The sequence below is a fragment of the Podarcis raffonei genome, chromosome 5, assembly GCF_027172205.1.
Source record: "Podarcis raffonei isolate rPodRaf1 chromosome 5, rPodRaf1.pri, whole genome shotgun sequence".
Lineage (NCBI taxonomy): Eukaryota > Metazoa > Chordata > Lepidosauria > Squamata > Lacertidae > Podarcis > Podarcis raffonei.
The window spans coordinates 96,505,568-96,518,265 of NC_070606.1; the positions used below are offsets into that span (position 1 = coordinate 96,505,568).

The window sequence follows — 12,698 nt, forward strand, 5'->3', positions numbered from 1 at the left end:
TGTGCAGGGAATTCAGCCCCCGCCCCCTGAACACTGGCTAAGAAATATTTTGCATCCCTAAGTCTTGTGGGATTTCTAATGAGCAAACCTTTCCTCTGCTTCCTCCTGTCACTCTATGTCATCCTTCAAATCCTGAAATGCAAGATGAAGGTGGGGGGAGAAACGATATTGAACCTAACCATATTTGTGTCCAGAGAATGGTGACTCTGCAGAAGACTCTCTGTCTGAGAACTGCCACATTCATGGCTAGCCAGGCCCTTTTGTGGACCTGGAGTTAGTTTTCACTAATGAGCTACCTTTTGCTCTTCAGCTTCCTTCCACTGTATAGCCTGATGTGTGTTGCTGCGTGAGTGTGCCGTAGGCTTGTCCCCTTCCAGTCTTGACCAGGTGTCTCATCTTTGCACCTCTCTCACAACTCCTATCAGAGTTTGTTTCTAATGGAAGAGGTTCATATGGTAAGGAAAAAACCAGCCAACCCACACACCGCCATAGAGGTGAAAAATGCCACCTTGGCATGGGAATCCTCCCATGCAAGTGTCCAGAGCTCCCCAAAGATGACTCCTAAAATGAAAAAAGACAAGAAAGAGAAGGGCAAGAAAGAGAAGATGAAGTTGCAGCAACGCGAGGGACAGCAGGCGATGCTAGCTGAGCAGAAGGGTCAACTCTTAGTGGACAGCGATGACCCGCCAAGCCCGGAGGAGGAGAACAAAAATGTCCATCTAGCAAATGTCCGGCTGCAGAGGGTTCTTTACAATGTTGACCTGGAAATCAAGAAGGTGAGGAATCAAAAGTCTCTCTCCTTTGCATCAGAACTTAAAAGGCTGTGTTTTGCGTTTGCGGCAAATACAGTTTCAGTACATCAGTGCAATAATACACGTTTTAAGTCCTGAAAAGAGGGTCAGGCATGCTACAGAGCTGTGACCTACTATATAGCCCCACAGGAAGGCTCCATGCGAGTGCTCCTGTAGGTTTTCACACATAAACACCAGTGCTGTGTATAATAAGCGAAAGGCTAAAGTGACTTCCCTTCAACACAGTGTGGAGCCAGTGGCATAGTGATTAAGGTGTTGGACCTAGGACCCGGGAGACCAGGGTTCAAATCCTCACTTGGCCATGAAGCTGACTGGGTGACCTTAGGCCAGCCGCTCACTCTCAGCCTAACCTACCTCACAGGGGTTGTTGTGAGGAAGAGAACTAGATATGCCACCTTGAACTTATCGGAGGAAAGGTGAAATATAAGTGTATCTAAATAAAAATTTAAAATGCAAAAACTGATGCTGCAGTCCTGTGCATGCTTACATGGGAGTAATCACCAATGTGCATAGAATTGTGCTGGTCGTTGCTTTGAGTTTACTATAGTTTGAGTTTTGTGGAAGTTGTTTTGTGGCAAGTAAGTCCAGAAGATATTGGCAACTTCCTGGCAAGGGAACTGATATGAGACTAAAAATACTAATGCTGAGGGCAGCCTTCTCCGGTACTGCAGATTTCTTGCCTCCTTCCCTCCCCCCCTCCCAATTGTATAATCTAATATTGCCAGTGATTCCTCTCCCCACCCCTTGCACTTGTTAAGATTGCTTCCTACCATGAAATACTATTTCTGTTAGAATAACATTTCTTTTTATGGTCTAATCTAGGGGAAACTTGTTGGCATTTGTGGCAGCGTGGGGAGTGGGAAAACCTCGTTCATTTCAGCCATTTTAGGACAGGTGAGAAACAATCTCATGTTTTCTTATTTTTTCACACTGTCTGTTTAGCTGTGCTCCATTTGCATTCTGCCTGTGAGAGGAGCACGATATCTGTGCCACCACCAGTTGCATTTTGCTCAATGTACCTTTAGTCCACAGGATAAAAAAATTATCAGACCTCAGACTTCATAAACAAGCGAGGCATGCTTAAGATCTTAAAAAGTTTTAAATAGCTGTGCATGCTGAACTTGAAACAAGCTATGCTTTTTTTGTGCTCGAGAGGTTGAGTGGGGCGGGGGGGTATAAGAGGAAAGGAAGGAGGGAGAAACTTTCCCATACAGATGTGGAATGGTATCATTTCTAGACTTTCTTTTGCTTGTTTCAGATGACTCTGCTGGAAGGCAGCATTTCTGTGGATGGAACATTTGCTTATGCAGCCCAGCAGGCCTGGATTCTCAATGCAACACTTAGAGACAATATCCTCTTCGGGAAGGAGTTTGAAGAAGAAAGGTTTGTAATCTGTAGTGATATACCGACAAATTGCAAATGCTCAGCCTGGTCCAGCTTGGTGCGAGTTAAAAAAGATACTCCATATGTCCCTTTATTTCCGTACTATCATTGCATGCCTTCTGAAGCAGTTTTGTAATATGTACTGCCTGCTTTAGTCTAATTAAAAGTTTGCAATTTCTGGCCTTTGGTTTCTTTGGTATATTTGCTCCTTTTCTAATTTTTCATAGCTTCTTTTCAGTCCTTCCTTCCTCTGTTGCAGCCAACACCATACCTGGAAATGTTGCTGTTCACTGCTTTTTAAAAACGTGTTTTTTCCAGGTATAACACTGTGCTGAATGACTGCTGTCTCAGACCTGATCTGGCTATCCTACCTAATGGAGACTTGACAGAGGTAGGAATCTTGTTAGGCAGCCACTCTCCCAGGGCAAACAGCTCACTATAAGGCCAGGCACTCTCACACACCTCATTTTGGTGTACTGCTCTGTTGGCCATGTCATGTTCTCTTTCTGCCTTTGACTGCACTTACTTCCCAGGATTCACAAGCCCAGTTAGGTGGTTTGGCTCAAATGTAGAGGAAATGTAGTGCAGGCCTTCGGTTTTTTTGGGCCAATAAACACTGATTCCCATCTTGCTGGGCTATCGTGCAACTTCTCTGAGGTCTGTGGAAGAAGGACAGGATATAAATGTAATGGAAAGATAAAGTCTTTCTGTTTCATCTTAAGTGATAAAAAAGGAGATCCTTTAACAAAACATCTTTAACTTAGATTGGTGAACGAGGTGCAAACCTGAGTGGGGGGCAGCGCCAGAGAATCAGCCTCGCTCGAGCTCTGTACAGCGACAAGGACATTTACATCCTTGATGACCCTCTCAGCGCCTTGGATGCCCATGTTGGAAACCACATATTCAACAGTGCAATACGGAAGCACATGAAGTCAAAAACGGTTCTCTTTATCACCCACCAGCTGCAGGTAAACTTGTGGTTCTACTCTCAGCCTCTCCATCAGTTTGACGTGGGAAAAGTAAGTTTGGATGAGGGTAGATGCCACTGTTGAGAGTAGCTGTTAATCTGTACAGCCCAAATTGCTGATTGCTCTACAGAGGGGAAAGGTAAGAGGCATCTTCACTGTCTTAAGTGTAAGAGTAGAGGGGAAGGCAGCCAAGGGAGTCTGCAGAGAGAAACCAAGGAAATGCATCCAGAATTAAATAACTGCAGCCACATGCACAGTATACCTGGTGGTTAATGTGCAGAATAAGGAAATGAGGCTGCAGCAGATGGGTTTTCAAGTTTGGAAAAATCTAGTGGATCATAAAACAGGGATGGGCATTTTAGACGGAAATAAACTGCTTTCAAAAAAACAATAACGAGGTTCTTCAGTAAAGCTGACTAGACACAGTTTCAGGATAAACAGATGGAAGTACTGTTTGGTGTAATTGTAATTAAACCTATATTATGGGGCTAGTTTGCTTCATGGTATTGTGATAACCCATTAGCATCGGGGAGGGGGAAATGAAAAAGGAATTTGGGCATAGCCACCTCACACAGTAATTATTCTCTCCCTGTCTTTGGCCTTGTAGTATCTTGTGGATTGTGACGAAGTGATCTTCATGAAAGAGGGTTGTGTCACTGAGAGGGGAAGCCATGAGGATCTGATGAATCTGAATGGTGACTATGCAACCATTTTTAATAACCTGCAACTGGGAGAGACTCCACACATTGAGGTATCTGTTACTACCTTTTCTTATGCTTGCAAGCCATTTGTTGCAGCTCTCGTGGAAAGTGACTAGTCATTGCTTTTTTTCTTGTGGATAGGGGAAGTTTCTACTGAGAACCGTCTCTGTAATTATCTTTGTTGAATGTGCTGTTTCGGAGTTAAAATAGGTTGTGTCCAATTCCCCCCATTTGTTTTCTCCCTAGATTAATTTAAAGAAAACCACAAACAATTCATTGAAAAGACACCCAGATAAAGGCACTAAAACAGGATCTGTGAAGAAAGAGAAAGCCGTCAAGAAGGAGGAAGGTACCATTTTCCATCCAGAAATGCATGCAAACTTACTTCTGCTCAAATGGAACTCTGGCTTAAAGTGATCTAGTCCATGAGTGTATTCTGTTTGGATTTAGTACATTCCAGATGGTTTTCAATACAGCTGACAACCTGGTTTAGGTGTGGATGACCCATCTTGCCCTTTGGCATCTGAAGCTTTCAGTTCTTGTGTACCACAGAGATGCTGGTTAATCATTAAAACACAGCATCTGGACAGAGAAGTTTATGTTACACTTGTAAACTTGCATTGAGTGATGTGAGGGCCTGAATACTGATAGGGGTTGTCTTTATATGAGAGAACGTAGAGCAGAACTTAATTCTGACCCACTAATCATTTCAATCTACTTGTTTTCTAAAACTATATGCCGTGCATAGATAGGGAAATCTGTATAAGGAGGATGCTGAAACATTCACAGTACAGATATCAGTCTCTGGGTCTTGCCTTGTTAGTCTGCTCACTTCTTGCTTCTCTGTCTCTCTCTCTCTCTCCCCCCCCCCCCTTCTGTGTATGTGTGTGTTTTAGGTCAACTCATGCAGCTGGAAGAGAAAGGCAAAGGTTCTGTCCCTTGGTCAGTTTACGGCGTCTATATCCAAGCAGCTGGAGGCCCCATTGCTTTTATCATCATCATGGCTCTTTTTATATTGAATGTGGGCAGCACTGCATTCAGCAATTGGTGGCTGAGTTACTGGATCAAGCAAGGCAGTGGGGTAAGAGCCAACAATATATTTGATTTGCTAGTGGATTAAGACGAGATTGTCTTCATGGGATCACATGGTCTCTGCAGTCCTTTTAGCTGTAAATGCCAGGCTAGATCCTGCAAGGCATGTGCTCTCCCACAGAACTACAGGCCCACTTGCAAATCCTCCCATAACAAGGGTGAGAACCAGCCAGACAGCAGCTCTGCTAAAACGCCATCCTGTCAGTCAGTGGATCACAAATACCTCTTGTTTATAAAGTGTTTTCAGACATTCTGAGCGCGTTACATACATCATCTTGTTGCAGTACAGTCAAACCTTGGTTGTCGAACGTAATACGTTCCATAATCCCGTTCGGCTTCCGAAATGTGTCACAACCGAGGCGCGGCTTCCAATTGGTTGCAAGAGCTTCCTTCACTCAAGCGGAAGCTGCGTCAGACATTCGGCTTCCAAAAAATATTCTAAAACAGGAGCATTTACTTCTGGGTTTTTGGCGTTCGAGAGCCAAAACGTTCCAAAATGGAGGCGTCCGGGAGCTGAGGTTTGACTGTACTTAACTCTTGTAGGGAAGGTCGATAGTATTATACCCACATGACCTTGTAGAAATTTACAAAAGAAGAAAGTAAGCTCTTTGGGAGACGGGGTGGTTAAAGCTTATAGCAATCATATGCAAAATGAGCTTAGAGAGCTAGTAATCAAAATTGTTAATAACTATTTCTAGGGAGGCTTTGATACTGGAGCAGAACCAGGTGGCTGAGAGACAGCGTCTGTTGGTCCAGTATCTAGAAAGAGCTAGGAAAAAGAATGGAGAATGACAGATCTGTAAGTGCAATAATGTATACAAGGGAAAGTTTTTTTCCAAGATAATTGTCAGCCAAAATAACTTTATCTCAGAGGGAATGTGGCCTTATATTGTTGCAAGAACAAACTTGTGAACCTGGTTTGATGGTTTAATTAAATAATTGCTTTGCCGTTAAAGTGCATATTTAGCCGTATTATCCTAGACTTCCAGAAGGACTCTAAAAATTCCACCAGCAGAGTTTCATTCGTAGAAATATAGAAATTCAAGGCTAATACAAAGTTTGGGCAACTGACTGTGAAACAGGGCAGATCTATATCCTGTATATGTTCTTGATTTTTAATAGAACACTACTCTCATGTTGGGAAATGAAACGGTTGTGAGCAGCAGTATGAAGGACAACCCACATATGCATTACTACGCTGGCATCTATGCGCTCTCAATGGGTATCATGCTGATTCTGAAGGTTGTGCGTGGCGTCGTCTTTGTCAAGGTATGTGTATGTCTCCAGAGGCAGGAACAGAATGGCTTCTTTTTTCGTTTTGTGCAGCAGAGCCCAATGGCCAGGTTTACTGAGGTGAGCCGGCTTTGTGTCGTATCGCAGAGGAATATCCCTTCATTTCCTTTTGGCACCTGCCTGTCAACCCGTGATGTGTCAGGTGACTCAGATTCAAGGGAAAGAATTGGAAGCACACTCAAACTGGGCTACAAATGGAGATCCCTGCTGAAAATGGGATTTGCAGCCACAGCTGATTGGTGCTGGGCTGCCAAATCTGCTTTCGGTTGGGTTTCATTCCACTCTGGAGTTCCTGAGCCCAGGGGATCCCAGCAGGGTTTGTAGCCCCCATTAATCTGCACCAACTGCCAACCTGACTTTGTTCAGGATTGCCTGCGCTTGGGAGCTGCTCTTGAGTGCAGCAAGCAGTCCCAGCAAGGTTGGCAAGGTTAAGAATACAAGCCCCACTTTCCAAGGAACAATTGCATGCATCCTTTAAGGCTCCCAGTTGTTCATTTTCAGCTTCATCTGTACCTGCCCTGCACCTGATTTTGCATACGATGTCAGGTGTGTGGCAGGTGACTTGGGGAAAATAGACTTGCAAGCCAAATGAGAACCCTGTTTGGCTTACCCATGGACTGAAGATTCTCCCCCTCCCCCTCTGTCCAGTTGCCCCCACCCTAGTTTGAGTCATCCCAGATATCAGTTAGAAAGCATTCCCAGGGCTCTCTGCACAGTCTGCTTTTTCTTTTGGAACCTTCGCTTTTTGCATTGTGAGGAAGGAAAGGAGGGATGCTTCCTTGTGGTTGCAATAGCCTAGCTTCTTCTGTTGAAAGGAGCTGGTGGGAAAGATATTGAGAGATGTTCTGTGTATCTCCATTTTGAAGCCTGTCAGCCAGGGATGGGAATCTGCCCTTCCAGATGTTCTTGGACCAACTCCCATGAGCTCCAGGCAGTCAGGGATGCTGGGAGTTCATCTACGTCTGAAGAGCTGTAGGTTCTTCAGCCTTGTTTTAAGTGCATATACCAGATATCTTTGTCTAATTCCATAAACTTCCTTTATTTTCATTGCAGGGGACATTGCGAGCCTCCTCCAGGCTTCATGATGAGCTCTTCCGACGGATACTTCGCAGCCCTATGAAATTTTTTGATACAACTCCTGCAGGGCGAATTCTTAATAGGTTCTCCAAAGACATGGATGAAGGTAATTGGTCTCTGTTAATGACCTATACTTGCTTTCTGTAAGTGACCTGTTCGGACTAACTGGTAACTGTGGAAAGGATGTGTTTCTGCCAGGGCTACCTCTTCTGGTGGCAAGCTTTCTATGTGTAGATTCTTTTTTTTGAAAAAATTGGCCGACATTCAAGCATGTAACCCATACCCATGTGGAAAATAAATATACAAGAATAACTGCCAATTTGAAGTGGTGTGGTTCCAATAAGACTGTACCACATGCTTTTTTTTTAGCATGTTTAAACATCCCCCCCGCCAGATGTTATGGAAACTTTAAAAAATGCATGCAAAATATGAAACGTTTCTATGACTGGTGGGGCAGAGTAATTTCTTTTATTTGTTTGTCAAATTTATACCCCACTCTCTGCCTCCCAAAGCAGCCCAGGGAAAGTCCTTACTGACTTTTTCTAGTAAGAAAACTAGTGAGGTTTTTAAAATTATTTTTTATTAAATTTTCAATTTTGCAATTCCAAATAAACATTTTACAAACGTTAAAATATCCAGTGACTTCCCTTCTTCTCTTTCCATGGTTCATTTTGCATATACATCCCTGCATATTTTACTATAGCCATTCAAATCAGTTTTCCACTTTTACATCCAATTTTTTTTTACTCTATTGAATTTATCTTAATGCTGCCAGCGTTTTCAGCTGTAAACAGTTATTTTCCATATATTCCATATATATGTGTGTGTGTGTGTATATATATATATATATATATATATATATATATATATATAGCGAGGTGTTTTTTTTCAAATGCATATATATGAAAGGGGAGAGCATGGCTCCAAATGAAGATGTGGGTCAGGGTTTTTCCTAAAGTGGCAGGTTGGTATTTCTGTAGCTGAACAAGCCTGGTTGTAGATATGGTGACAGCCAGAATTAGAGTTCTGGGTTGGAAGAATATGGTGGTAAGTTTCTGTTTCCTGGGTAGAAGTGAGACCTGAACTTCTGAAGGAGAGCTTTTACCAGATCAGAACTCTTTTTGTGTTCAGTCTCCTATGTGAAGACTGCCATCTCCGTCTATTTTTCCCCAGTTGATGTTCGCCTGCCATTTCAAGCGGAAATGTTCATACAGAACGTCATCCTGGTGTTCTTCTGTGTGGGAGTGATCTCTGGTGTCTTTCCATGGTTCCTGATGGCAGTTGGGCCCCTTGTCGTCCTTTTTATAGTGCTGCATGTTGTATCAAGGTAAACGCAACCGTTGTTCAGGGATTCTGCAGTCATGTTCCCCCGCACAGGTGACACAAATAGTTTGCAGGGCCAGATATCTCGCCCTTCCAACTGATTCTTTTCTTTCTGCAGAGTCTTCATTCGGGAGCTGAAGCGTCTGGACAACATTACACAGTCCCCGTTTCTCTCACACATCACATCAAGCATTCAAGGCCTCTCTACGATCCATGCCTACAATAAAGGGCAGGAGTTTCTGCGCAGGTTATTGCTCTACTTCTCTGAAACACAGTATTTGCATGTTACTGGACTCTGTATATACTGACTGCTGTCATTTGACTGCAGTCAATTTTTAGTGAAATTTCTCTGCATTTAAAACAAAGGTAAGCTACCTAGAATCCTACTAATATTTCTCATCATTTTCTTTTTAGATATCAAGAACTGCTGGATGACAATCAATCACCCTTCTACTTGTTCAGCTGTGCAATGCGCTGGCTCGCTGTCAGACTGGATATTGTCAGCATTGCCCTCATTACGACCACTGGCCTAATGATTGTTCTCATGCACGGCCAGATCTCGCCTGCCTATGCTGGGCTGGCCATCTCCTATGCTGTTCAGGTAATGGCTTCCCTTCTGAAGTTTTCAAAATTGCATTTGAATCTTTGAACTCCAGCTGTAAGTAGGAACACTGTTCTTGTGCAGTATCAAAAATATATTGTTTGACCATATCTATAATAAAAGCTAAAAACTGGCCACCCTGCTTTGCCTCTCTGAGCCCACTGACGTTGGCTGGATTGCTGTGATATTACATAATATCATGGAGCTTTTTTTCTTTTTTTGCATTTATGTTAAAGGTGACTCAGAAACCACAATTAATTCAGAATTTGGCTGCAAGACTGGTGACTGGGAGTGGCCACTGGGACCATATAACACCGGTCCTAAAAGACCTACGTTGGCTCCCAGTATGTTTCCGAGCACAATTCAAAGTGTTGGTGCTGACCTATAAAGTCCTAAACGACCTTGGCCCAGTATACCTGAAGGAGGGTCTCCACCCCATCGTTCAGCCTGGACACTGAGTTCCAGCTCTGAGGGGCTCCTGGTGGTTCCCTCACTGTAAGAAGTGATGTTACAGGGAACCAGGCAGAGGGCCTTCTTGGTGGTGGCACCAGCCCTGTGGAACCCTGTCCTGTCAGATGTCAAGGAGATAAATAACACTGCAACTTTTAGAAGACATCTGAAGGCAGCCCAGTATAAGGAAATCATTAATGTTTGATGTTTACTTGGAAAGCTAAATTCACAAATAATTCCAGGGGAAGAAGATTTAAATTAAGATGAGAAATCATAACCACTAGTCTGTGTTCAGAAGCTCTTATTTTTAATTTTAAAAAGTAAATAGTGTTTTTCATTTTAAAATGCCTTTAGATTTGGATAGAAAACACACCTTTGTGGTCAATTAATTCAATAGGCTGCCAGCACAGACTCTTATTACCTACAGATTAATAGGACAACAGGAGGAAAGAATAGGAGTCTAGAATGAAATTGCTATCTTTGAGGTTTCAAATCACTTTCTTTAGGTTAAATCTAAGAGCCTCTTATAATTCTCATGTTGTTCTTCTACTGTTCTGGCAATAGTTCAGATTCCATATTGGTTCCTTGCATATCACTACTCAGATTAATCTAAAATGTTTATCACCAGTCCTTAGAAGCATTCTCTTTTAAAATGCATTTATTTATTTTTTAAAGCTAACATCCTTGTCTTTTTTTGTCATCAGCTTACAGGGTTGTTCCAGTTCACAGTCAGGCTAGCTTCAGAGACAGAGGCCCGCTTCACCTCAGTGGAGAGGATTGACCACTATATCAAGGTACTCAAAATATTTTTCTATTGCTTTTACTGGTCTTAGATGACCTCTCTATAGAAAAGTCCCCCCAGCCATTTAACTGTGCTCTATACTGTCTTAATTTTTACATGTATGCATATAACACTTTGTCTTGATTTATTCTGTATCATTTGACTGCATTAATTTTCATTTCTTTTAGGAAATTTCTTTAAGAAGCGTTAATGAAAAATATATTTTAAAAATTGGCTTAATTTGACACGTTGTGACATGAGCTTAACCTTGTGGTTGGCATGATCATAAAAATGTGGAGGATTGTTGTTTAAATGAAATCACTTTACTTTGCACTGTGTTGGCACTGTGTAACTCTCGTACAATATTGGCAACTGAACTCCAGGAAGAACACTTGTCAAAATAAAGAAAGAAGGAATGTTCTGAGTTGTGAGGTTCCTTCTGTTCGTGAAGGGGGTGAGATCTTGTGATGGCGACTTTCCCCATCCATTTCAGGAAGTGTCTGAAATCTCCACTGGGAGGAGGCACCCCCTCAGTTTTGGGGGCTGTCAGAGCTGAATATCAGTTCATCAGCTCTCAAAAATAAAAATTAGTAATACAGCAGCAATACTCAACAGAGAGCTGAGAAAAGAGTTTGACAGAAGGTCACCTCTGTGACCTAGATTTATTCCCCGCATTGCCAATATTTATCCCCAAAAGTTTATGTGGTCATAATCCATCTAGCTTATGCAATGAGGAGGGGTGAGAGAGAATTCTCTGAAAAACCAATACCTTGGGCAATAGCTGTAACTGAGACAGCTCTTTGCTCCAGAAGCTTCTGACACTTTTGTTCCCAAATTGAATGTAAGAGGAGCTGTCCCATCATCATGGGGTATTTTGCTTCCATGACTGAGAATTTGAGGGAAAGAGTGCCTTGATCTCTGTAAAAATGCTTCGAGGTCAGGAGCTGCACCATCTCTCCCATGCATGATGTGTCAGTTTCTGTTGAATCTTGCTTGCGCTGAAGAGTCAGTTACCAGCTGTAGTCTCTTATGAGAACATATTCCTGGGGCCTCTGTTCTCAGCTGACACCTGACCTCTTTTTTCCCCCTCTGCAACTTTCTAAGACTCTTTCTCTGGAGGCTCCAGCTCGGATTAAGAACAAGGCTCCCCCTCTAGACTGGCCCCAGGAAGGAGAAGTCATCTTCGAAAATGCAGAAATGCGCTATCGGGAGAACTTGCCGCTTGTCCTCAAGAAAGTGTCCTTCACCATCAAACCCAAGGAAAAGATTGGCATTGTGGGAAGGACAGGGTCAGGTAAGGACATATCTAGGCAACACTCCAGGAAGCTGAAATCCATCCCCATGTATCTTTGTGAAAATGCTGCCATAAGTACCACTGAAAGCTGACTGGAGCCACCTAGTGGCTTATGTGTCTGGCACTTGTTATTTCTGAAGAAGAACACCCTGCACATTGGCAACTATATGCACCTGCACAATTGACACACCCACTACAATAAAACTTGGTGGTTTGGCTTCATTTAGTCCCGTTGGCCCAGTCCTGCGGAATGCTCTGCCAGGAGATTCAGCAGGCACCTTCTGTGCCAACTTCTAAACGCCTTTTGAAAACCTTTCATTTCTGCCAGGCCTATGCAGGCAATAAAGAGCACATCCTTCCAAAATGGTTTGCTGATGTTTCTTTTTGTCTTTCTAATGCTTTTATTGTATGTTTGTATTGTTTTAAATGACTTGGGTATATATTAAGATATAGCAGTATGGAAATATTTTTTTATAAATAAATACAGTGGTACCTTGTGTTACGTACCGTCCCCCTTACGAATGCTGCGGGTTACGTGCTCTGCTAACCCATAAGCAGATGCCCCTTAGTTGCAACCTTTGCCCCAGGATGCGAGCGGAAGTTGTGCTCTGGCGGCACGGCAGCAGCGGGAGGCGCCATTAGAGAAAGTGTGCCTCATGTTACGAGCGGTTTCCTGTTGCAAATGGACCTCCGGAACGGATTAAGTATGTAACTCAGGGTACCACTGTATAAATAAATTGAGTGTCTTCTGGGTTCCTCCCAGGAATATGGCTTTTTCCTCTGGTCAGAGTTGTTTTTATTATAGTCTTTTGGCTCCTTCACTCTCAGAATTGCAGTCAGAGGTGGCTATAGAACCTGCATTTTATTATTCTCCTCTCCTTGTCCCATTTCACTTTTATATTATGTCCACTGAATTATATAAG

General features: G+C 42.9%; 1 protein-coding gene across 8 annotated transcripts in view; it reads left to right on the plus strand.

Moving 5' to 3' along the window:
* The window catches only part of ABCC5 (ATP binding cassette subfamily C member 5), a 45,240-nt gene that overhangs the window by 26,323 nt on the left and 6,219 nt on the right, over positions 1 to 12,698 (plus strand). For 4 of the 8 annotated variants that reach the window (XM_053390785.1, XM_053390788.1, XM_053390787.1 and 1 more), the window contains 15 exons: positions 426 to 776; positions 1,635 to 1,706; positions 2,071 to 2,195; positions 2,514 to 2,586; positions 2,960 to 3,163; positions 3,771 to 3,914; positions 4,111 to 4,213; positions 4,761 to 4,945; positions 6,079 to 6,225; positions 7,303 to 7,432; positions 8,500 to 8,653; positions 8,768 to 8,896; positions 9,064 to 9,250; positions 10,405 to 10,494; positions 11,586 to 11,775. In XM_053390785.1, coding sequence (XP_053246760.1) covers positions 426 to 776; positions 1,635 to 1,706; positions 2,071 to 2,195; positions 2,514 to 2,586; positions 2,960 to 3,163; positions 3,771 to 3,914; positions 4,111 to 4,213; positions 4,761 to 4,945; positions 6,079 to 6,225; positions 7,303 to 7,432; positions 8,500 to 8,653; positions 8,768 to 8,896; positions 9,064 to 9,250; positions 10,405 to 10,494; positions 11,586 to 11,775 — 2,284 coding nt within the window. The other 4 variants (XM_053390790.1, XR_008330751.1, XM_053390791.1 and 1 more) reach the window with 4 other exon arrangements.